The 25,675-nt window shown below is 41.3% G+C and overlaps 1 protein-coding gene across 4 annotated transcripts in view; it reads right to left on the reverse strand.

Moving 5' to 3' along the window:
- The window catches only part of HSF1 (heat shock transcription factor 1), a 55,084-nt gene extending 33,358 nt beyond the window's left edge, over positions 1 to 21,726 (reverse strand). For all 4 annotated transcript variants that reach the window (XM_031947390.1, XM_031947389.1, XM_031947388.1 and 1 more), the window contains exon 1: positions 21,610 to 21,726. In XM_031947390.1, the coding sequence (XP_031803250.1) occupies positions 21,610 to 21,726 (117 nt within the window). The remainder of the gene's footprint in view (positions 1 to 21,609) is intronic.
- Positions 21,727 to 25,675: the final 3,949 nt, after the last annotated feature.

The raw sequence follows: 25,675 nt of genomic DNA on the forward strand, positions 1-25,675 counted from the left end.
TAATACACTGGTGTTAAAAATACTCTCCTGACCACACAGCCATCTGACACATGATAATGTACCTGGACCAATGTGCTTTTGCAAGGCCATTCCAACTTCATAAGCAAACTATTCAAACTTTTGGCCAAGATGACTACTGAACAGTGAGAGATGCAGCTCTCTCATGCCTACTCCACAAGTTACAGCAGAGTGAAAAATAATAGAGACATCCAATGAGAATTGGCTAGGCCATAGACAACAGAAAGAGGTCCATAAACAAAATCAGCACCAGCAGAAGCTAGTTAAGTTGGAAATCTACCAGTAAAATCACATACTAATCAGACATCTATGGCCTGCAGGGTTCTGTGTTTAGAGGCAGCAAAATTTTTCTCCCGAAAAAGCCCCAGGGTAGAAACATTGTTAACTCCAGAGCAGCAGCAACTAATCTGAGAAAGTTCAGGTACCCAGAGGTCCTTATTACTCTGTTCTAAAACATTCTAGAGCATCCTAAAGATATAGCTCTCTGAACTACAAAAAATCCAAGAGGACCTGACTCTGGGAAGTGAAGATTAAACAAAAATCCAGGTGATTCAGGTCAGAGTTGACCATCACTCAAAAGCCCTAATACAAGCCCTAGTTAAGGACTAAAGTTAGAGAGGAGACACCCAGTTAATATTAAAAATTTTTGTACCTTTTAAAGAACTCTAAAATGGTAAAAGTACTTCTACAACAAGCAGGGACTCAAAGGGGGAAAAATGAATTTTTCATAAGGACTACATGAATATCAAGAAGACAAAAGAAAGTAAATAAAAGCTGTGGAGGAAAGAATTAGGATGATAAACAATTTAGAAGAAAAAATTGTAAGCCTAATTAATGGACTTCTTGAAAATCAGAAAAGAGCAAAAAGAAAAGTAATTTTTTTGAGACAAAAAGTATTAAAACAAAATCAAGTGACTGAAAAATTTAGAGAAAAAAATTAAGATATGTGAACAGTTAATTAAAAAAACCAGGTAAAAAAGAAATAGCTTAGGAACCACAGGATCCTCTGAAAGACATAATTAAAAAAAAAAAAAAAAGAAAGAAAAGAAAAAGAAACAGTCTGGCACTACAGAATGCCAGTCTCTGAGGTCTAGGGAAGATAAATCAAAATTTTGGGGAAATTATGAAGCCACAGAACTACTCTTTTTCTCCAATTCAAGGAAAAAATGTTGACAGGAAATACTTGTGTTTTAATTTTTTTTTAAAGTACTAAACTCCTTAAAGTCTTAATGCACTATGGCATGCAGGTGACTTTGGGTGTTAAGGACTATGCCAGTGTATGCAAACTTCATTAACAAATACTTTTGTGTCAACAACTTAAGAAACAAAAGAAAATACAAAATAGGCTTCAGTCTAATGTGGCCCTCTTCTGGTTTCTACTGTGATAATGGCAGAAGAGTGGAAAGGCAGGAAAGTGCTAAGAGAAAAAGTCTTTAGACTTTAATATGGTTGTTCATATCATAAATGTGAAAGCTTCATTCAGTGACCAAGAAGACATACTATATTTCTGGAGGAAGAATATTACACTGATCTCGAAATTTAAAAAAATTATATATGAATCCAGGACTGAAAACTAATTTGCTCATAAAAATGATCATGTATGGAATAATTGAATATGAAAGAGAAGAAGAATTCATCTTACCATTCCTTTTGGATCTACTGTGACTTTCCAGGAGATTAGCATGAGCCAAAATCCTTAGAGAGGAGAAAATTGTACCAAATCTCCTTGTATCTGAATCACAAATCTCCATGTCAATTAAACCAAGTGGCATTCACAGTCCATGTTTGCTTGAGGACTAAAATGGGACTATCATGGAAGATGGACAAAAATATTGGGGCTTATGGAGATATACTGGAAAGCTATTACATACTCTGATATGTATAAACAGAAACTGTTTTTTTAGGTTTTATACTGGCTTCCCTAAAATCTTCTAATGCCTCCTCATTGTGAAGAAGAAATACTGAGTTGTTGAAGGCTTGCCAACAAAGAGCCAATATGGCAATTCTTAGTCATTTGGAAAGGTCTGAGTATTGACTTGGTGATAGATTGTATAAGAACCAGGCTAGTACAATGTTTAGTTATCACAAAATAGTTGCCCTGTCACATCATAAATTTTGTAAATAGATAGTAGAGCTGTGAATTGTGTTTGTAAAGTGATTACGAATACTGATGGGATCTATATAGATCCTTGGGGATCCTAGGGGATCTATTACCTAATGATTTTCTCCAAGGATCTGAATTTCCTCTATATCTTTTTGGGAACAAAAATTGGACTATCCCTAAGTCAACACCCCAAGAGACCCTTTATCACATTTTTGGCTTTGGCTACCATTCCTTCCTCTTACTCTTATCTCTTCTTATCTACTAGTTTCTTGCCTGCTGCCTAAAAATATGTCACATCTCCTCTTCTCTAGAAAGACTCATTTGATCCTACTGTCCTTACAGTTATCAGCCTATATTGCTCCTTCCTTTCTCTGCCAACTCCTTAAAAATGAATAATGTCTGCATGGATGTGTGTGTGTGTGTGTGTGTGTATGTATGGTACCCTTTTCTCTCCTTACTCTTTCCAATCTGACTTTCTACCTTATTATTTAACTGAAACTGGTCTTTTCAAAATTACTAATAATCTCCTAAATGATAAATCAAATGTCCTCTTCTCAATCGTCAAAGTTCTTAACTTCTCTGCATCAGTAATTGGCATTTTTTAGCCACAATTTACTTTATGCAATCTCAACTGAGCCTTCAGTACAGAAAGGCAGTCCTTTTATACCTCTCTAATTGCTTTACTAATCTTACTCAAGAGAGCAGCTTTTTCAAACCTTTTCATACTTCCTCAAATCTCTTACAGCTAGTCCTCCCAATTCCTTCCTTCTCAATTGAGATCCTTGCCTGAAAAAAAATTAAGGCCATTCACTCTGAGCTTCCTCTTCTCCCTTTCTTCCTAAACTCGTACTTCCCAAGTGCTTTGTACTACTCTCTCTGACTTCACTAATGTTATGTCTAACAATGGGGAAGCCTTTTCCTCACCTAGGTAAATCTTTTTCTTTGTACAAGGGATCTCATTCAATCCTGTCCCTTCTAATCAAACTGAGCCTACTGTCACTCAATCTTTCCTTCAGTCTCTCCCTGTCTACAACTTTTTCTCTACTGCCCACAATCCTGTCCATGTTTACTCATCCTGGTTAGCTGTCTCATACCTCTCCCTCTCATTTGCAGCTAAAATTCCTTGAGAAAAACCACCTGCAAATGGAATTTCTACTTCCTTTCCTCACTTTCTTCTTAATTCTCTATATTCTGGATTCTGAACTCATCATTCAACTGACATCAATCTTTTCAAAGTCATAAAAGATTTCTCAATTGAAAAGTTTAAATGGCCTTTTCTCAATCCTCATTCTCTTTGACTTCTGACCCTGTCAGTCTCCTTTTCCTCCTTGAGACTCTCTTTGTATTCTTTAGATTTTCAGGGTACTACTCTCTCTTGGTTCTCCTACCTATTAGACTGCTCCTCTAGTCTCCTTTGCTGGATCTTCATCCAGATCATGCTTTCTAACTACGGCTACCCTTCACAGTTTTGTCCTGTTTCACATGGTGATCTCCTAAACTCTCCTGAATTCAGTTATCGCTGTGCTGATGATTTTCTAATCTTCCTCCTGGGCTCCCAATGTAGCCATCATTCTCACCTTCTCCAATGGAATTTGTTGCCAAGGCCTGCTGACCGTTGCAGTATCTCTCAGGTATTCTTTTCACTCCTCTAACACTACCACAACCCTGGTACAGGCCCTTCCCCCCCACCCCCCACCTGTTATTACAAACAGCCTGCCTCAAAAGTCTCTCTCTGTTCTGGCCCAAAGTGACCCTCTTAAAACAAGATTTGACCATGTCACCTCCAAGTCCCCATCTAACCCAGCCGCCTCCCCTTCTAATAACCTTACTCCCCCCCATGGACCCTGTGATTCAGTGGTGCTGATCTTTTTGCTTTTCAAAAGCAAGACTCCATTTTCCAACTCTGTATGATTTTATTCAATGTCCTCTATGCCTACAAGGCTCTCCTTCATTATCTCCACCCACTAGCTTACAAGTCCCAGATAAAACCTCACTTTCCACAAGGAACTTTTCATGATCTGCCTTCTCTATTGATTCTCTTCACTTCATCCTGTCTGATCAAACTTGTTTGGATGCTGTTTACACGCAATCTCCTTCAGTATACTGTGAGTTCTTGGAAAACAGGTACTGCCTTTTGCCTTTCTTTGTATCCTTATCACTTAAAACTGTGCTTAGCACACAGTAAGAGCTTAATAAATGTTTATTGTTTGACTGTCTTCTGGATACTTTCACCCCTTCGATTCTCCTAAAACTGTTCCCCTCCCATCTGACCATTATTTTGCTGGATGTTCATGCTTTAATGCCCTGAAACTGAGAGTTTCTCTTAAGGATCTATCTGGGACTTTCTTTTCTCCCCATACTAAGTGATCTCATTAAGTTCCCATTTTTTCCCAGTATTTAATAAATACTTGTTGCTTCAACCTAGCTACAACCCAGTCCACTTCCCCTTTTTGAATATTATATCTATTTGAAGATTTTTTAATTCTATTTTTTATGTGCAATGGTATATGTTTCAATCTTTTTATGCATACTGTATATGAGAGGTCCACTGTCCTTTGATGACCCGAAATGATGATTGACTGATAAATACAAAAATAAAAAACATGCCAAAAGTTCAAAGAGGAAGAAAAAAAAATGTCAACAGGCACCCTGAATGAGTTAGAACTTATATTAAGAGTTTTGGGCTTCTAGCAGTCAAGAGAAAAAGAAAAACACATTATCTTTAGATTTTCAGGATACTACTCTCTCTTGGTTCTCCTACCCATTAGACTGTTCCTCTAGTCTCCTTTGCTGGATCTTCATCCAGATCATGCTTTCTAACTACGGCTACCCTTCACAGTTTTGTCCTGTTTCACATGGTGATCTCCTAAACTCTCCTGAATTCAGTTATCGCTGTGCTGATGATTTTCTAATCTTCCTCCTGGGCTCCCAATGTAGCCATCATTCTCACCTTCTTTAATGGAATTTGTTGCCAAGGCCTGCTGACCGTTGCAGCATCTCTCAGGTATTCCTTTCACTCCTCTAACAATTCTTATCTAATAAAAGGAAGCTTGCAAAGTTGTGTAAAAGACCATACATTTTCCTGGCACAAAGTCAACTGGACTCTTCATTCTTTAAAAAAAGGAAGGAAGAAAGGAAGTTTCTCAATGAACAAAAATCTATTCCTTCTTTCTGGGGATTTGAGCTGATTGACACCCCAGGCCATCACAGTGGGCAGTGTACCAAAGCACCCCATGGAAATTACAAAGAGACAAGACTGAGAAAGGACATGTCCTAGGCCAGCTGAATGTCAAAGCCCCAAACCAGACAGGTTTCATCATTCTTGAGTGCCTTCATCTTTAGAAGGATCAAAGACACTTTGTATTTGTATATTGTTCTAAATCATAGTATTCCATTGCAGAATTGAAAGGGACCTCATCTGGTTCAACATTTCTTAACCTGCTGAATTACTAAGTCTTTAGATGCCAATTAAAATATTCTTCCTTTATGTCTTAATGAGGAACAACCTTTGCCTTCACACCTCACATAACACTTTTCATGTAATACTGCTTACAGCTGTTTCTTATTACTCTACTAGACTTTAAACTCCTTTAAGTAGGAAATATGTCTCAAACTTTGTTTTTCTCAATGTTCAATAAAAGGTGTTGCACAAATTAGGTTCTTAATAAATGTTTGTTTAAAGATATCACAGAAGAATGGGCAAGGTGAATGGGGGCAAAGGGATGCTCCAGCTAGGATGGGATATGGAGGGAAGTTGCTATCTTGACTGGAGAGCAAGTCTACTCTCCTAGGATCCTACTGAAAAGAGGAAATATCAATAAACTTCTGGAGGCTGAGACTACTCCATTAGGACAGTCCAGGATTTAAAGCTCTGAACCTCAGTTTTTAACACACCTGTTGAAGTCAATATGTAATGGGTTGTGGGGTGATGTCATCCTCTGGTTAGGAGGCACCACTTCATTGTCCTCCATTTTCCAGGAAAAGTTGGGAGAAGATTACAAGGGAGGAGGCAGGTGGCTGGGGAGCTCCTTCAGGCACAGTGAACCCATTCTCCCTCAGCCCTTCCATTTCCATATCATCCTCTATCCTTCAACTCTGTGTGGCTAATTATCATGAGGTCACCCTCCAACAGATGCTTCCACTTCCTTTCCTCTCATTCATCTTAAGTCTTTAAGGTCCAGTTTTTGACCACATCATTCCACTGCTCTCTCTCCAAAGTTACCCCTGAGATCTTAGTTGCCAAATCCAATGGCCTTTTCTTGAGCTTTATTCTCCTCAATCTCTGCAGCCTGACATTGTTGATCACCTTCTTCTCTCTAGGTTTTTGGGATACCACTCTGTCCTCTTGGTTCTTCTACCTGATTGCTTTTCAGGCTCCTCTGCTCTATCTTCATGTACACTATGACCTCAAACCCTAATTGTTCCACAGGGTTTTATCTTGGGTCCTCTTTTCCCTTCTTACCACTAAACTGGGTGATCTCATCAGCTCCCATGGATTTAGTCACTATCTCTATGCTGATGATTCTCAAATTTATTTACCTTGTGCCAACCTTACTGCTTGCTGACTTCTCATCTCACAACTCCAGCTGCCTTTCAGACATCTCAAACAAGATGTACAGTATGCCCACAACAGAATTCACCTTTCTCCCCTAAACTCTTGACTTCTGTAACTCCTAACAAATCAGTATAGAAGGTAACGTTATCTTCCTGGTCTCTCAGAATTATAACTTAGGTGCATGACCTCAATAAATTTCACTGGCTTCTTATAGCCTCCAGTACCAAAAACAAAATTCTCTAGAATTTATAACCTTGTTCTCTCCTACCTTTCCAGTCTTCTTACATCTTACTACCTGTCATGTACTCTTTGATCTTGCTTTTCCAGAAATATGATACTCCATCTCTTAGCTCCAGATACTTTCTCTGGCTGTCCCCCATCTCTGGATTGCTATCTTATATAAAACATTTTTCCCAACTCTGTCTTTTGCCCTTTTGAACCCACAGAGCTTAGTGCAGTGTCTGGCACATAATAAGTACTTAATCTATTTTTAGAGATTTACTCCCTCATCCCTTACACCTAATGAATTCCCAATTTCTGTTATTCCTGAGATTTCTTCACAAAGTCCCCTGCATCCACTCTTTTCTCTTCATGTCTACTGCTACCATTCTACTTCACCTCATCATAAGATCACAGCCTTATAAGTCATTTGCCCTATACCCTCATTTCACAGATGAACAGACAGATTCAGAGAGGTGAAAATGACAAGGTACCACTGGTAAATCTTAAGTGGCAATGGAAGGTTCCACCTTAGGCTCTTTGTAAATTCAATACCTCCCCTCTCACCTGAACTTGTGACATAGATTCCTAAAGGATCTTCCTGCTTTCATCTCTCCTGCACAAGCTATCCAATTAGGCTTCTGAAAGCATGTCATTTCCCTGCTCAAAACCTTTCAATGATTCATTCCGGCTTTAAGGAATAAAATTCAAATCCCATGGTCTGGTAATCAAAAATATTTACTTTTCCAGCCTCATTTCATACAATTTTATATTCTATTTTGATTCTAGTTATTCATCTTATTGTGTCTGAACTAGACCAAATTCCATGAAAGCTGAGTCTAGGTCTTCATCAACTGAATGTCCTTTGATGTAGCCAAGCACAGAACTTTGTACAAAGGAGACATCAGTAAATGAATGTTTGCAGAATTGCACTGAATCAGTCAAATGATCAAGTATTAACTGGCTGTCTACTAGATACTAGAACACTAGATACTATGAATAAGGCAAGAGATGCTACAAGTTCTTTGGAACCACATGGAGATCTGGATGGGAGGGCAAAGAATTTGACTCTCTCCCCTTTCCCCCTAAGTACATAGCCCAGTTTAGCAGAATCAGTCAGGGTGTACCCCAAGAGATCAGTAACTAAGGAAATTTAATCAGCAATGCACCCAAATTTCTCTTCTGGGAACCTCTGAGTCTATTTAGTTAGCTCTTGATTTGACTGAGACCCCTATGTTGCTTAGGGCATAGCTCAAAAAAGCCAGGGAAAACTAGGAACCACGAAACTTAACATTTTCAGATAACCTTAAATGTTCTACCCAAGAGCTCATAGACAATCAATGAATGGGGTGAAAAATCAATTTGCAACCATCTCTTGATCTGTTAGTAGACACGTACAGTATGATGCATGTAAGGTGACAATTTTGAGCTATCTTGGAGATGATGACAAGAAAGATACAATAAAATATATCTCCCTAGATTTTAATAAGGTCACTGAACCTTTCTCATTTACAATTTAGGAAGGGGCTTTCCAACATTTGGCAATTGTAAAGGTGAGCTTTTTTACAGGTGTAAATTTTACAGGTGTAAAGGTGAGCTTTTTTGCCTTAAAACCCTACCTTTCCCCATCTCACTGCAGCAGTGAATCACCAGATTTAGAGAAGTCATTAGATCTAAGTTCATGCCTTTGTTTTTGCAGACTCTCAGAGCTGAAAGATGCTTCAAAAGCCATCTGGTACAAACCATATTGGAATAAGAACTCTCCTCTTTAGCACAACCAAAAGGTGACCCTTTAATTTTTGTTTAAAGACCTCTAATGACAGGGAAATGTGACAGTCTATTCACCAGTTTCATCTCATTCTGGGGTTTAACATTACTGACATTATTAGTGCTAGGCCTGGAATCTGAAAGACCTGAGTGCAAACTCAACTATAGATACTTAATAACTGTGTGACCCTGAATAAGTCACAATCTCTGTCTACTTCAGTTTCCTCATCTGTAAAACAAGGATAATAATAGTACCTACCTTGAAGAGCTGTTGAGAGGATAAAATGAGAAATTTGTAAAGTACATTGCAAACCTTAAAGTGCTATATAAATGCTAGCTTGTATAAGTTATACACCATACTGAGCAAGAAAATGAAATATATTCTGTCAATCATTTTCTACAGAGTCTTTATGTAGTGTTCACAAAACTGTACTGAAAGATTGACAAAACTGAGGGAGTAAAAGGGAATAGATGGCAAACAATAGATGGAAGGAACAAGTGGAACATTTAGGAATACAAATAAAATCAGGAAAATTAGGATAAGACAAAAATTAGGAAGGAGAAAGAAGATCAAGGGTTGCTGCCAAAGATGGCAACATGAAAGTTTCCAGCCAAGTTCACTTCTAAACCATCCCAAGACCAATGTAAAGTAAGGCAAGGTAAAACAAAGGATAAATAGACAAAAAGAAACTTCAGGTGGGCAATCCCCTCCCCACCTCAAAACAAAAGAACACAAAAACAAAAAATCAGAATTATAAAGGATCTTGCTCTAGGTCTGATACCCCATCTCAAAGGATGAAAAGATGCCTATCTAAGTTCCAGGTGCAGAAGGCCTAGGTCCCCAGTTTCTCCAACCATACGCAAGACTAAGAAAAGGAGTTGGACCACCTGATTTCCAAATCATCTACCTCATTTATAACTTCAGGAAGAGACAGGGCACAAGCTCAGTTAAGTTATCCAAGACAAAGAATCTATCATTAATAAAGATTGCTGCTCCAAGCCATCTCTGCATAAGAGAAGGCAAAAATGGGATCCAATCTGTACCACTGGTAGGAACACTCACATCAGTGAGATCAGTGGAAGTAACTCCAGCATGTAGCAAAGTGTTAGATCTTTAAAAAAAAAAAAAAAATTCAATTCTGACAGATGACTAATCCAAGTCAATTAATGCTGCCAAATCCACGTGAATTTAGAGTTCCAAATCAGGAGAGGAGTATGGCTTCCAGTTTCAGAATGAAGATTACTGGCTCTTAAGTCAAGAGCATGGGTTCAAATTCTACTTCTGATGTCAGTTTGCTCAAGATCATATCTTTACAAATCACAGTCTTTCGTTTCTCAAGTTTAAAAGGATGCCTTGTGGGCTTTGGAAGTCCCTTCCAGCTCTATCCAAATCTATCCCAATTCTCCGATTCCCTTGATCTTGGCTCTAATTAACAATGAGGAAAGGAAAAGCAGGTCACTTGGGAAAATTTAGGGAGTTTTGGGACAAACCATGCATATTAATTGTAGATTTCTTTTAGAATACTGCTAGTAGGTGAAACTCAGTCTTTCTAACTTTACTGCCCAACCCAGTGAGGAGTCTGGCACTGGTCCAAAGGAATATTGGAAGGTTTTCCATGATTTCTGCCAGATTATCAGGATAGGTCTGGCCAATTCCAAGAATTTAACATCAAAGAGTTAAGAAAAAAGAAAAAGAACTTTTATTATACTCAGTAGTTGACTGGGTAAGACCAACAGAATTATGTCTCTTACTACAAAGAAAGCTGTATAAGGTCAGGGAATCACTTTATTTTACTGCCCTCCTACTCTTCTTTAATTTTTTCATATATGACTTATGCTCCCAACTGGACCAGAAAACTGGGAATGTAGCCACTTGCTTTTATGTTGCCACATCTGTTCATCTGCAAATGGGGATAGTATATGCACTACTTACTTGACAGAATTATTGTGAGTAAAATAACCCATAAAATTTTTAGTATTATGTGAATGTAAGATAATTGTATCATCATCTGCTTGTGCCAGAGTTGGGCACAGTTGTTGAAGAGTTGATAAGACCACATTTCCTCAGAGAATAAGTCTGAATCTAGTGATTTCTCATTATCTGTACTAATCACCTGCATGGAACTAAGTGCTCAAGCTTTATTTATGAATGTAATGATTTGTGAAAAAGTGGATAATGATTCTAAAGTTAGGATTGCAATCAAAGCCAGTATATTGTTCTGACACAATAGAGATAGGCCATTTGGGGATTAAAGGAGTGACAACAAAAGGCTGCAAAAAAGATCTGTGCCACACACTGAGCAAAAAATATAATTGTGAACCTACACTATAACCCCAAAATAACATATGAAGTCCCAAAAAATACCTTTTACTCCACCCTCCCAGCTATTCCATACATATTGCTCAATCCTTATGAAGATACTATGGCTTTTTAAAATTGACTATCTTTTCAAAAGATGCTTGCTCCTTGGAAGGAAGCTGTTGCAAATTTGGACACCATACTATGAAGCAGAATCATCACCTTGTTGACAAAGTTATGTCAAAGCTATGCTAGTAGTAATGTATAACTGTGAAAGTTGGTCAGTGGAAGAAACAGTTTAAGGAAAGTTGAGAGCTGTAGGATCAAAGATTTCAAACTGTGGTCCTGGAGAAGAATTTTGAGAATCCCCTGGACAGCAAGGAAATCAAATGAGTCAATACTTAAAGAAGAAATTTAGACTACCCAACAGAAGGACAAATACTGGACATTAAATACTTTCCCCACATAATGAGAAGGCAGGGCTCATTGGAAAAGACCCTCATGCTGCTTAAGATTGAAGGTAAAAGGAATTAGGGATGACAGAGAATGAGATGAATAGTGTTATGGAAGCAATGTACATGAGTTTGAACAGACTTTGGGAAATAGTGGAGAATAGAAGGTCTAGGTGTGCTATGGTCCAAGGACTCATGAAGAATTGGACACAACTGAACTAGGGAACAACAACCTCCAAAAAGATGATTCAGGAAAAAATAATAATGAAAAAAAAAAAAGGGCAGGTAATATGTAATTTAAGAAGAATGAGACTGGCCTCAAAGGGACTTTCACAGGATCTATGAATTCTTCTCATCCTTCAAGGTCCTCCTTTTACACAAAGGTTTCTCTATTGATTGCAGCCCACAATGATACAAAATTAGCTGTACACTAATTACAAGTAGTCTTGTATTCTTTAATCATGTTACTATACTTCATCTCATCTAGAGTGAATGCCCTTAGAAGGAAAAAGACTACATTTCTCCCCTCTCCAGTATCTAGCATAGGATTAGGGGCATGGGAAATAGTAGCTATATAATTAATGTATCTACAAGAAGGGGTAGGTGGATAGATGGGAATAAATTTAACAGTCTTCTCTGTAAAATACTGTTACGAGAAAGAATACAATGAGTTATTTTGCAACTCTGCAAAGGACCAAGTTAAAAGACAAAAGGCATTATCAATAAGAAGATAGAATCCGGAACTAGGGAAATGATAGTCATAGGATCATAGATGTAGAACCGAATGGGACTTTAGAGATCATGAAGTCCAAAATTCTCATTTTCTGACCTAATACTATGCTCAATTTTATAAAGTAAAGTGTGTCCAGAGACAGGAGAACAAGATGAAGTGTCTAGAAACCATGGCATATAAGAAATGGTTGAAAGACCTGAGAAAGTTTCTAGGTGTTTTCCAAACCCCTCCTTGATGATAAATTGTCAAGACCTCCCCCTTTAAATGAAATAAGCTACACAATCTAGGCTTTATTAACTCTTATTTTATTAAAATGGATGAAAAATGTATTATAATTTTAGCCCATACAAATCTTAAATAAAAAAGCAATATAGATATCTACTGATAAAATCTTTTATGAAATTTAAACTTAATTGAACATTTCAATTACTGAATTGTTTTCAATATCTTCAATACCTTAAAAATTGCAGTTTTCTTGAATATCAGCTTATATTTTTATTGTGAAATAACATATGGTACTTAACATTCATACAATGATTAATCAAGTTTATTCACATTTTATGTCAAAGGCCATAAACACAGCAATAACAACTCATGAGTCATAAACTTATGACTAACTGTGATGGCAGATTCAAATAGACCAATTAAAATCTGACTTTGTGCATGCTGGATTACTCTTCACACTACATTTACTGTCAGCTGGAGTAAAATTTAACATCTTATTCTTTTGCTCACTGTGACCTAACCTTTATTTTTTAGAAGTAGATATATTTGTGCAATAATTTTTTTTTCTTGGCTGAAGCAATTGGGGTTAAGTGACTTGCCCAGGGTCACACAGCTAAGAAGGGTTAACTGTCTAAGGCCATATTTGAACTCAGGTCTTTCTGACTTCAGAGTTAGTGCTCTATCTACTGTGCCACCTAGCTTCCCCAGTGCAGGAATTATTTAGTAATTCTGACCAATGTTTTTTAATCTGGCCCCACAAGGGTGTATTGTGTTTAGGAATGTTCAATAGTTTAGAAGAATATGATTAATTTGATTTGATAGAAAGTGGGACATTTGGCTCTTCTTGGCTTTCAGCAAGCTATTCCTTTTAGAAGGGGTATTGTCAGCACACGGTAGGAATCAAAAGCTACAAGAAACCACTCTCAGCTTTCAGTCATTGGCCCAGAAGTAAAGCAGCCAGAGAGCAGCTAGGGGTAGCATGGTAAGGGGTTCCTGCATGGAGTCAGGAAGACACTTCCTAAATTCAAATCTGCCTTTAGACACTTACCTAGGTAACCCTGGACAAGTCACTTAGCCCTTTCTGCCCGTTACTTCATTTATAAAATGAACTGGAGAAGGAAATGGCAAACCACTGCAGTATCTCTGTCAAGAAAATCCCACATAGGGTCATGAAGAGCTAGACACAATTGAAACAACCGAACAACAAAGCAGCTAGAAGTTTTGGTGTGAGACATCAAGAAAGAGACAAGTCCTGGATAGGGCCTGAACCTGGGATACTAGTCTCTGTGGCCTGCCCCTTTCCAAAGTCATAGGTGGGACAGCTGAGTTGAGATTCTGACAGCCCAGGGGCTCCCTAGTCATGGCTGGGTTTTGGAGAGCTAGGGACCAAGGCCTCTTGGACATGGATTTTGTTTTTAAACCATTAGGACTGAGAATAGAAGGGGATCAGGACACCCTAAAAGATACTGATAAAGTTCTATTGTTTACCCTGACCTGCTTTTCTAACATCCAATTTTTGTTTTGTCTTAAGTTTTTCTAATCTTGTGTGTGTTCCTAACTGCCCCAGACGTGTCTTTGACTTAGTTCATTCTCAATGCTTCCTACTGATTGGACACTCTTTAGTATTTGAATATATTTTGACCTGTAGTACAATACCTTTATTTCAATTCCCTCCAATTGGTTTAAATGACAACTGAAGAAGGGATCCCTGTCCCAAGGCTTCTTTTTTTAAAAGATTCTCACATGAAAGGATTGGAATTATTCTTTCTGGTTTTAAGGGAAGCATTCTAAACTTCATTTTCCAGGTGCATTTTCACTTTTAAGAAACTTCTATCCTGAAGTTTTGCTTGCCTTACTGGTAACTACATGCCTGGGGATTACTTCTTCAGGAATGGTACAGCCATGTTTGACTTCATTTAGGCAGTCTCTGAATTACCACTTTTCCTGCTTTTGAAATGCCTTACCCCTTTAAAACACCAGCTCCCTGAGGGTAGGTGCTATCTTGTTTGCTTATGGGTGCTTAGCATAATACCTAGTACATGGTAAAGCCCTTAATAAATGTTTCATCTTGAATAGTAGTGAGTTCCCTATCACTGAAAGTATTTAAACAGAGGCCAAATGTCATAAATACTGTAGAAGGGGTTCCTGTATTAGTTGGACAGTTGAATCACACTACTTCTAAAATTCTTTCCACCTCTAGGCTTCTATGAAAAGCAAAAACATTTGCAAACTTTTTTCCTTCAAATAACTCTGTGAAGATGGTGATCTAAGGCTTATCTCTATTTTATAGATGATAAAACAGAGGAATGGAATAATTAAGTGACTCATAACTAGTAAGAACCAGAGGCAGGATTTGAATTCACATTTCCTGTATGATTTTCTTTTTTGTAAAATGAAGGGATTGGACTAGATGATCTTTAAGGATACTTCAAACTCTACATACTTGTGTGTAGTTTCAGATCCAGGATTTTTCAATTGTTCCATGCTTGGCTCTCGGCTTTGGAGAAGAATCTGCTGTCTATTTGACATAATTAACATGTCTTCTTTTCTGAACCCTGGGATGGGGGAAGTGGTCCGCTTAAGATCCCTTCCTGTTTTAGGACACTCAGGGGTTCAAGATTTCAAGAACACCTCAGCCACGCTTCATTTCACTTTACTCCCTGCCCTGCTGCTGTGCAGAGCCATATTTTTCTTTTCTCCCCAGTCCTGGGTTCATGAACCAAGTCAATAAGCATTTAGGTACCTATATGTACCTGTTATAAATGCTAAGCATAGGTTCCATCTTGGATCCTATACGGCCACTGTTCCTGGAAGAAGTGTGTCATCTATTCTCCACTGACCCTAAGAATTTAGAAAATTTCCAGGCCTCTCCCATTAGAATATAAGCTCTGAACAGGTAAAGAGGACTTGTATTGGCAGCACTTAGTAAGACTTAATAAAAGTGTCTTCTTTTATTCACTCATTTTTTTATTATTATAGCTTTTTATTGACAGAACATATGCATGGGTAATTTTTCAATATTGACCCTTGCAAACACGTCTGTTCCAACTTTTCCCTTCCTTCCCTCCACCCTTATTCACTCATTTTCATTCATTGAAGACATCCACTACACCAACAGCAGTCCTATTCTTGACCTTTAAACTCTGAGCTTCCTTCAAATAAAGATGATACTAACCAGTATTATATGCATCAATACGTGGATATCATGTATGGATGCAAATTGTGAGGGAAAAAAGCAAAAGATTCAAAGTAAATCATACCAATGTGAGCAGAAGTAAAACGTAGTTTCTAAGAAGCCCAGCAAAACAAGTCAGTTAAATAGTTGCAACAGTGTCCATAGAACTGAAACTGGTACTAATCAATGATAATAGTAGGAACTTAGATCTTCTGTCCCTTGATGAAATCAAGAGTAGCCCTGCAGAACATGTATGAAATAGAAATGTTTTTAAAACTTCTATCTACAACTGAAACTACAGTAAAAAAAAAAAAAATCTGTTTTGAGGTTCAGAAAATGCTTTTCATACACCATCTCAAGCCTCACAAAAATTCTATGAGGTAGTTGCTCTTTCTTCCATTCTTTTTTTTTTTTTTTTGGGGGGGGGCAAGGCAATTGGGATTAAGTGACTTGCCCAAGGTCACACAGCTAGGAAGCATTAAGTATCTGAGGTCATATTTGAACTCAGGTCCTCTCGACTCCATGGCTGGTACTCTATCCACTGTGCCATCTAGGTACCCCTATTTCCATTATTTTCTAGTGGCAGATTTCAAACCCAAATCCTCCTGACTTTTAAGCCCAGCTACAGTACTCTATAGCTACAGGTTTTACTACACTACAATGTCTGCTCTTTCTAAGAAAAATAAAACCCCATGGATCTACTGAAGGTTCTTAGCCAGCGGAGGAGACTCTCCTGTTTCAAAAATATTGAGACATTAGTCTAAGAGACTGTCTCAGTCAACAGGCTTCTCTTTCTGGCTAAAATGAAACAATGTAAAATGCACAGCTGCCTCACATAGAGTATTAAACAGGGCTGAGGACAAACAATCCTATTGACAGTACTTTCCCTATTGATAGTAAAGCTTTTTATTCAACTTACTTTAACTTTTAGGACTTGGATGCTGTTTGCCTAATTTTTATTGTTTTGAATTTTCTTGGCAGAGATACTGGGGAGTGTTGGATTTTAAGCAAATGCTTATCTAGATCCTCAGTTTGTAGGATACTTCCTGTTTGGCTGAACTACTAGCAAAGAAGGGCTCATAGCCCCAACAGAAAGATGACTTCCTCTCAGGTTACTGACTTATCCAAAAGGGATCTTTGCAGCTAATGATTTTGGGTCATAGAGCCAAGCTACTCCTGAAAAGTGAGTGATCTTTCTACAATGTGACAATTTTAGAGTACCAAGATCACCTAGCCCAAAGAAAGATGGGCTAAAAAGCTAGTAGGAACTGGAATAGATAAGATAGGACAAAAGGCTACAGAGAGCAAGATATTGATGGTTATTATAACAGACTCTCAAAAGACAACAGAGGACAATCTTTTCCTATTTTCTTCCTTTCCTAGAGATCTAAAAGGAATGCTCATGTCATATATCTACACATTCTCATTTTGATCATAACCTTAATGTCACTAAATTAGTACTAGGTAGTCAACAAGATGGAATCACATTTTAGAGCAGCTCTGGGAGAAGGGGAACCATAAACTCCAGATGACTTTGGATATTCAAGAAAGAGGTCCTATATTCAATGGAGTGTTTATTAAAAGGGTGGGAATGAAAAAGAAATAACAATATGTCCAACTTACAGGAATGAAGCAGTCATTATAACGTCTCTTTCCTCTTCTTGAGGATGGTGATTCAGGCTGATTTCTCCCAATACAGGATGGGCAAGAAGGGTTAGAATCCCATGTTTTTTAGAGGCCACCTAGGCTATTCCTATTTCGAGATAAGAATGCCCCCCAAATTTCCTGGATGTAAGATTGTCATTCCTTGAAAAGGTACGTCCATTCCTTACCAAGCTTCACTGAAACATCCACTGAGATGTTAGGTAGAATAACAGACTGCAGAGTTATGGGCTGATACAAATCAGTTGTAGTCATTTAGTTTCCTGGTAACCTTATGTATCTTTGTCTTCATCTAGGGCAATCTGCCCTGGAGGGCTTAGGTTCCCACAGAGAAAAGTTTATCAGCCTAGCAGGAGGGACTTGGGATAATAAATTGTAGAGAGGTTCTTGACTAGAAGTCTTATTCCAAGAAGGCACAGCAGACTCTTTGGCCATAGAAACAGGAGGTGGTATGTTGTGAATATTGGGCTGCCAACCTCAGACAGTTTTGTGGTATGATGACTGGCTTGATTCAGGATAAGACTTTTGTGTTGCCTGTACCAATCTACATCCCTTTCGTGTCTCTATTCAGCTCTCATTTCTGCACTGTCATCACTGGCACTCAACCAGTCATCTTACGCACCAATCCCAGCCTAACCAGGGTGCTGACTAAGCAAGATCAGATCACAGGCCACAAATCAATTTTGGTCTCAATTCTACTTTGCATTTCTACAATAGGAAGAAAGGATTACAATATAAAGAGCAAGAGATGAGGCTGGCTGGGAACTTTGAGAATACTAGTCATCTCTGTTCACTTTAGTTTACACAGTATCCAGCCAAGTATGAATCTTCCAGGGGCCCTAGATACTATCCTCTCAGTTTTTAATAACACTAACTATAGAGAAGAATTCCAGATTTAATGAAGGGGACTCAAAACTACTAGGCCACAGGAATTACAGTAAGGGTCTTTAAAAAAGTTTCTTTCAAGTTATTTGTGACAAATAAAGCTGTAGGAAGGATGGTTAAAAAAAGAGAAACCCAAAGTGGCCCTTGAAGTGGTAACCACAAAATTGAGGAAACAATGACAAGAAAGTACATTAACCCCCTAATTTATTACAGCCACAATCACAATCTCAACAATGAAAGGGATAATAAAGAATATTTAGTCCTGCATTTATTTATATGAATAAGAATCTTCTTATATACTCCCAAAGACCTCTAATGATAAGAACCTCCCCATCTTTCAGACTAGCTTCCCTCATATTCCAGCTATAACTCCATCTTCTACAGGAAGAATTTCCCAATTCTTATGAATGCTGGTGCCTTCTTCCTGTTGACTACTTCCAAATTAACCTATATAAAGCTTGTTTGTACATAGTTTTGCATTCCATCTCTCCCTATATGAGATTCTGAGCTCCTCTTGAGATCAGGAAACATCTGCTTTTCTTTGTATTTGTAGCACTTTGCACTGTGTCTAGAACATTATGGGCATTTAATATTTATTGACTGACTAACATGTAGCCATTCTACTTTTAGATTGACTTATGTTTGGAATGAGAGATGGGTGATACAGTCAGGGATAGCCCACCATGAAGATTTCATTGACAAAAATCACCCAAATCCTGGAAATAACAAACAAACAAACAAAAAAACCAGACACCTTAGCGTTGCATAAGTAGAATTAGGCTGGCCAAGGCAGTCCAACTTGGCCTCAGGTAAGGGAAGACTCAAGGGGTGGGCACGTCAAAAATTTCCTTTTCCTGGTTTCTCAAAAGATTGATTTGAAGGGAGAACTCCCATGGCATTTATTTTTAACTTATCAGGGGCTACATGTACTCAGAGGCCCAGATCCTGTCAGGTTAAGATGGCTTATGATTTCTACTCTTTAGAGTATATGTCTATATTCAAAAAATGGGGAAGAGAGTCAAATATCCTTTCCTCTTTAGCCTTAAACACCTGGTTTCTATGGGATTTACAGAGTATTCTGGGATGCCAGTGCAAAATGTAAACAGCAGCCTTTTCCTGGCTGAGCTCGGATTTTAGAATTCCGGATAGACTCCCAGATTTATTTGTGCAAATCCCAGCTGTGAGGTTGGTTGCCTATGCCTCCTCAAGCAGCTAATTATCTAACATATGCAAACAAACAAACAACAACAACAACAACAAAAATCAACAGCTGATTTCTTTGGATCTTCCTTTACATACCTAAGATTCTATCATTTTGCTTTCCATTTTTGTTATCTGAACTTTCCCATAAGGTTTTTCAGCATACAGTCAGCCACTAGTTTAACATGTCACAGTCCAATGCATTTGAGCCAAATCATGCCACATTTTCTACTGTCACTGCTTCTGGCAACACATGCATTAATCACCATGTAATCTAACTTCCTGGGAATGGTGTTTGTGTTTGAAACTCTGGGCTTGTTGAGACTGACAAAGATATTTCTTTAGTTGTCTCACAGTTAGGTAAGACCCAAGGAATGAGAGAACCTGGCCCAACCCTTTTCCTTTCTGGTTCTGCCCATCCAAGGCAGACATCAGCTTAGTCAGGGAAGAGCTAAGGATTTAGGGATCCACAACTAACCACTCTGACAAGAGGCTGAATGATGCGGAAAAACAAGGGCTCCAAAACAGTTTTGTTCACTTCTACCTCTCTAGGTCCAGAGGAAAACTTTTTCTTTTTCTTGCCTCTGTCTAGCCCCAGTCTGGGACAAACCTATGGTTGGCAGGCTGCCCACCGGGCAGAGAGGGTAAGTATTTCTTAGGAGGATCCGATATTCCTTAATCTTTAGTAGATTAGTAAGTAGTTAGCAAGGATTTAGTATGGCAGTAAGTTATCATATTTACACATAAATATGGTTCCATCTGATTTTCACAAATGTCTCAGTAGTTGGGTGCTATTTTACAGATGAAGAAAGAAGGCAGGCTTAGGTAAAGTAACAAGCGCAGGGTCACAAAACTATTACGTGTTTAAGATCAAATGAGCTCGGTTCTCCCTGAGCCCAAGGCCGGTGCACCACCTAGCACTGGGCATGACTGCTACCTCATCTCTCTTTCCCTTCCTCATTCCTACTTTTACAATGCTTCAGACAAGGGAAGGGGTAATAATAATCACGATAGCTAGTATTTAAAACGTACCTAATACGCCCCAGGCACTGTGCTAAGTGGTTCACAAACTCTTTTATCCCGACCACAACTCGGGGAGGTGTGTGCTGCTACTATCCCAACTTCTAGAGAAGACAACCGAAGTTATTTATCTAGTGTCATACAGCTCCCAAGGGTTTGAGGCCCCATCTGGACTCGGGCCTTCTGGACTCCAGTCTCTGCACCCTAGCTGCGCTAAATAAGTGACCTAAAATCTCTACCCCCCACCCTCAATGGAGGATAAACAAAGCAGAATCTAGGGTCTCTCTTGCCAGGCTTCTGGAGCTTCCTTCCTGAAGCTCCGCGGAACGGGCAAGCCAATACCGTCTATCCTCGGACCAGGATCGAAAGATTTTGGAGTAGGAAGCGACTTTCTTTACTGATCCACGTGAAGCCTTTTCCCTCAATCCTCCCAAAGTGCGAGGTCCCCAGGGCCCCGGATGTCAAGGGGAGGAGGATGCCCTTCCTCAGAAGAAACAGTCCCGTATTGCCTTTCCTCCTCCTTTAGTGACCTCGGTCAGGATTTCTCTCCTTCGATTCCGGAGCCGAACCGCTAGGGCATCTCCCCAGGCCCGGTTAGAGCCTCCAGCCACCCCCGCGGCTGAGTCCTCCCAGCCCCCGGCTCTGGGCAAATGCTGCTCTGCGCGCGAGGCGCACCAACTCCGAGCCGCTGGCCCCCCGCCCCTAGCTGCGCAGAGGACGACCGCCAGCGCCCCGGCGCCCAGCCAGGTCTCCGCAAAGGAGGCACCAAATACTAAGCGCGCCCGGTGGCTGGTCCGGCTCCGCCGGAAGAGGAGCAGGAACCGCGTGCACCACCCTCCACCTGCACCGCCCCACACCTCGGGTGCAGCGAACCGGGGAGCGCCACCCTGCGCGCCCCAGCCCCTCTCCAGGCTCCTAAAGGACGCGGCGCAGTCACTCCGTGCTCCCCGTCTCCCCGCCGCCCGCCGCTCCGCGAAGCAATGGAGAGGAAGTCCCACGCGCCCCAGCCCCTCTCCAGGCTCCTAAAGGACGCGGCGCAGTCACTCCGTGCCCCCCCCCCCCCCCCCCCCCCCCCCCCCCCCCCCCCCCCCCCCCCGCAGCAGCGGAGAGGAAAACCCCGGACGCCCCAGCCCCTCTCCAATCTCTAATCCCCAAAGCGGAACGAGGTGCCGTCAACCCGCGCCCCTCCTCCCCGGGTGCAGCTGAAGGGCCTCCACTCAGCGCGCCCCCAGACCCTCGCTAGGCTCCGAGAGAAAAGGAGGCGCCGTCAACCCGTGCCCGCCCCAGGCCCTCACCGGGCTCCAGCAGATTAGCGCGTCTGTTTCCGGATCGCTCACTAGGGTCCACAGCTTGGTCAGGAAAGCAGGGACGTTGCTGGGCCCTGCCATACCAGGGCCCCCGGACAACTCCATTCCGGGGGCCGGCGGGCTGGGCAGGGCAGGGAGGCGGGCACCGAGGGAGGCGGGCAGGGCAGGGACGGGGAGGGGAGAAGAGGGCCGGCCTGCTACGAATGGAACGGCTACGAAGGGAAGGAAGGCTGCCGCTTAGCGCCGCCGCCGCTGGGGCTGCAGGAGATCCGCTGCCTCGGCCTCAAGCGCCGTAGCCGATTCCGCCGCTGCCCGAGCCGCTACCGCCGCCCGCTGCGCAAACAGAACTCCGGGGCCCAGCATGGCCGCCGCCATCTTGCGACGGGCTCGCCCCCGGCGGCGTCGATGACCTACGCGCGTGCGCGCGCGTGACGTCCCCTCCGCCCAACGGCATTTCGGCCCCGCCTCTCGCGTGCGCGTTTATTTCTTCCTGGCCACTCTTTTTCCTCGGTCCCCACCCCTACCGCGCATGAACGCTTGGGCGCATGCGCATCTTGCCTCTTCGGGAACGCGGAAAGGAAAGCTACTCCTTAGGGCGGCCTCGGCGGCCCTGACGCGCCCGTCGTTGCCCTAAGCGCAGGCGCGTTCTGTTTGTGATCCAGAACCGGACCGGAAGGGGCGGGAGGAGAGAAGAGAGGAGGTCTTGGGCCGCCAGGGCCGGGAAGCGGCGCGAGGAGCGGCGGGAACATGGTCGGGGCGCGGGGCAGGAGGCGCGCAGGCATGGGAGCAGGAGCCCCCGTAGAGGCCGGAGCGAGGGCCGGGAAGAGGCCCGCGGAGCAGCAGCCCGAGCTTCAGGAGGCGGGGTCCAGCGAGGAGGTGACAGTGCCAGGCGGGCCACGTGCACGCGGGCGGAGGGGAGGGGACGGGAGGGCGGCCGGGGCAAGAGGGATGGAAGTGGCACCGAGAGGAGGGGGATGAGGGGTGCCCTCCGAAGGGGTAGCGGGGTCCTTAGGGGACAAGGAGAGGAGGCCCTCAGGGCACAGGGCTGCTGAAGGGGCCCCAAGCATCCCGCAGAGGCCCTGACAGGCGCTGGGTCGCCCAGGAAGGAAGTGTCCGTCACTAAGCGTGGCTTGTCCACAGCCAGGCACGAGGCTGAGGACCGGGGATGCTAAAAGGCAGAAGACAACAGCAAAGGGGGCTCCCCCCCCCCCCCGGCTGAAGGGTGCGCTTTTAATGGGCAACGATGTGTTTGGGGAGATGTTGTGGTTAAGGGGAGGCTGAGGAAGTAGGACCGGCGACCTTAGAGAGGATGGGGGGGGGGGGTAAAGAAAGAACTCCCATCGCTGACTAACCACATTTAGCGGGAATTTTCAGAGGAGTGATTTAAGTGAAGGGATTAGTGAGGGACGGGAAGTGGGTCCTGGGAGGGGCAGTGTTGGGAGAGACCTGGAAGGGATAGAAGGACCTGAGGAGATGGCAGAGAAACTGTAGCGTGTGTGTGTGGGGGCACAAAGTGAGTCCGAGGTGAAGGGGGCATGCCGCAAGAATGAATTGGCGCTGCGGCGGTACGATGTCAGGGCCGCTGGAGCGGAGAAGTAGCTGAGGTTGATGCACCAGAGGAGACGGGATTTGGAGGTGTTTGATAGTTGGAGTGGTGAAAGTGGGGAGATGGGGGATGCCTTGAGGTGGTGTGTTTAGGAAGTAGGCGCTTTGGAAGAAGGGTCTGAGGGAGTGAGGGGAGGGCAGAGACTAGAGAAGGGAAAGGGACCAAAGAGTTGGGAGTCTGACTGCCCTGGGGAAAGAGCTAGACCTTTTGGATACAGTCCCCAGGGATGTCGAGGCACTGGCAAATAAAAACTTACTCTTCTGATTCTATTTTTCTAAATGAGAGGCTCCCTCTAGGGTTACCAGGTACCCTTAGTGGGTTTTTCTGCTTTTTCTCTAATCTCTTTGGGGGGAGGTGGCAAAGACTTTGTATTTATAGCAGGTATGGACCCTACATCAGAGTAGCCAAGCCGATATCAAACCTGAAAAGGACTGTAATCTGGGAGTTTCTGGAGCTAGGTATTTCCTGATGCGGTGTCCAGTTATTTCTTAGTGTCTGTAATTTACCTGCCTTTTTCATGTGATTTGTAGCTTGATTATTGCTCTCCTTATTAGCAGACTTTATACAAGGCTATTTTCCATCATGGGTCTGTTTTGCTGGTCTACGAAGGAAGTCATATTTCAGAAGTGATTTAAATGGCTAAATATAAAAAAGTTGGTATTCTAAACATGTGCAATTGGGAAAATAAGGGTACAGTTTATATATATATATATATATATATACCCCTCTTCATCCTGTGTAGAACCTATCAAAGTTGTGTATTTGCTGAGAGATTATGAGTAACCAGATGAATGGACTCTAAACTCAGTAGGAACAACTTAAAGAGTGTCCCTCCCCCCTCCATGAAGCAATTTGGAAATATTGATAGTAACAATAGATAACATTTATATAGCATTTGGAAAGCACTTTGCATTCATTATCTCTCTTGATCAGTGTTGTGCTTGATCTGCCCATCTGGCTAATGGTGCCTTCAACTCTCTTCTGACTGGTATCATAATAAGGTGGAAGGGGTCTTTGATGTTTCTGTACCATAATATAAATGCTTCTTTGGCAGCTGCCTCTCTTCACCGTTCCAGCCCCCAGCCACAGTGCTGCAGACAGTGAGTCTGGCTCATCTGACAGTGAAGAGAGTGTGTTCTCAGGTCTGGAGGACTCTGGCAGTGACAGTAGTGAGGATGATGACAACAGTATTGAAGATGGACAACCCAGGAGCATCCCAAAGATGACTCAGGACAAACTCCAGGTAAATAAAAGAGTTTTAGTTAAAGGTTCTTTTGAAAAAAATATGGTAAGTTTGTGTGCCATTCCTTTCTTCTTTTAGCTCTCTGGCTTCAGGTAGTTGTACCCCTTTGTATCTTTAGGAGCACTGATGACTATCCTTCAGCTTTCTTTGTCATTGTGTCAACAGACATTTAAGACTTCATCTGTAGACTGGTTACTATGCTATGTGCAAGAGATGTAGAGACAAATAAGAGAGATACCTTTTCTTAAGGAACTTCCATTCAGTGGAAAGGGGACTGAGCTGGGAGCCATCAGGTTTGAATTATTTTATTTCATTTTGTTTTTAAACTTTTGAACTTAAAAATCAAAAGAAGAATATTTCCACATATACAATACAACATTAAAAAAAAAAGGATTGTATATGAAAAATGGGAATCTCTAATACAGCTCTTGGGGAAAAAATATAAATTATATAAAATACTTTCCCCTCCCCTCTCCCACATTACTTTTAAAACTATACTCTTTTTCTGTTCTTCCTCCTGAATTTCCATTCTCTTCTGTGCATTTGGGAAAATGTTCTGTTTTTTTTATTGCTAAGCCTATTTCCTTTCCATTCCGGTTTAAAAAAAAAAAAACTGAGAAAAAGGAAAGAAAAAACAAAATCACTTTGTAAGCATGAGTAGACAAAATGAATACACATGGTATTCATGTCCAAAAATTTGTCACTTTCTGTACCTTGAGTCTGTCACCTGTCAAAATTTGTCATAGTTTAGAGGGATTGATGAGAATCGTTTTGAAGTTATTTTCTCTACAGTGTTGTTATATTTGTATAAATTGTTTTCCTGATTTTGCACACTTCACACATCATTAATTTATACTCATTCTGAAATCATCTTTTTTTTTTTTTTATGTCTTGTAGTACAGTAATATACCATTAGTATTCAACCATTTCCCAAATATGAAAGAGGAAATCTAAGATACAAACTTAGATTCTAATTCTTGGTGTTAAATCCTCTCTCCTCCTCCCCCTCCCCCCCCCCCTTTTAATCCCTAATTCAGGATTATGAAGTTTGTTTTGCTAGTAGCTCCACTTCCCCTCCCTTTTATTATCTTCCTTCTTAACCTCCTTGCTTGTTTCTCCATTGAGTTTAATGTATTTCTTTCTGTACCAAGCTATTGGTATGTATTTTTCTTCTGGAAAATTCATTTTCTTTTTTGAATCTCTGC

Source organism: Sarcophilus harrisii, chromosome 1 (assembly GCF_902635505.1).
Source record: "Sarcophilus harrisii chromosome 1, mSarHar1.11, whole genome shotgun sequence".
In the NCBI taxonomy this organism is placed as follows: Eukaryota; Metazoa; Chordata; class Mammalia; order Dasyuromorphia; family Dasyuridae; genus Sarcophilus; species Sarcophilus harrisii.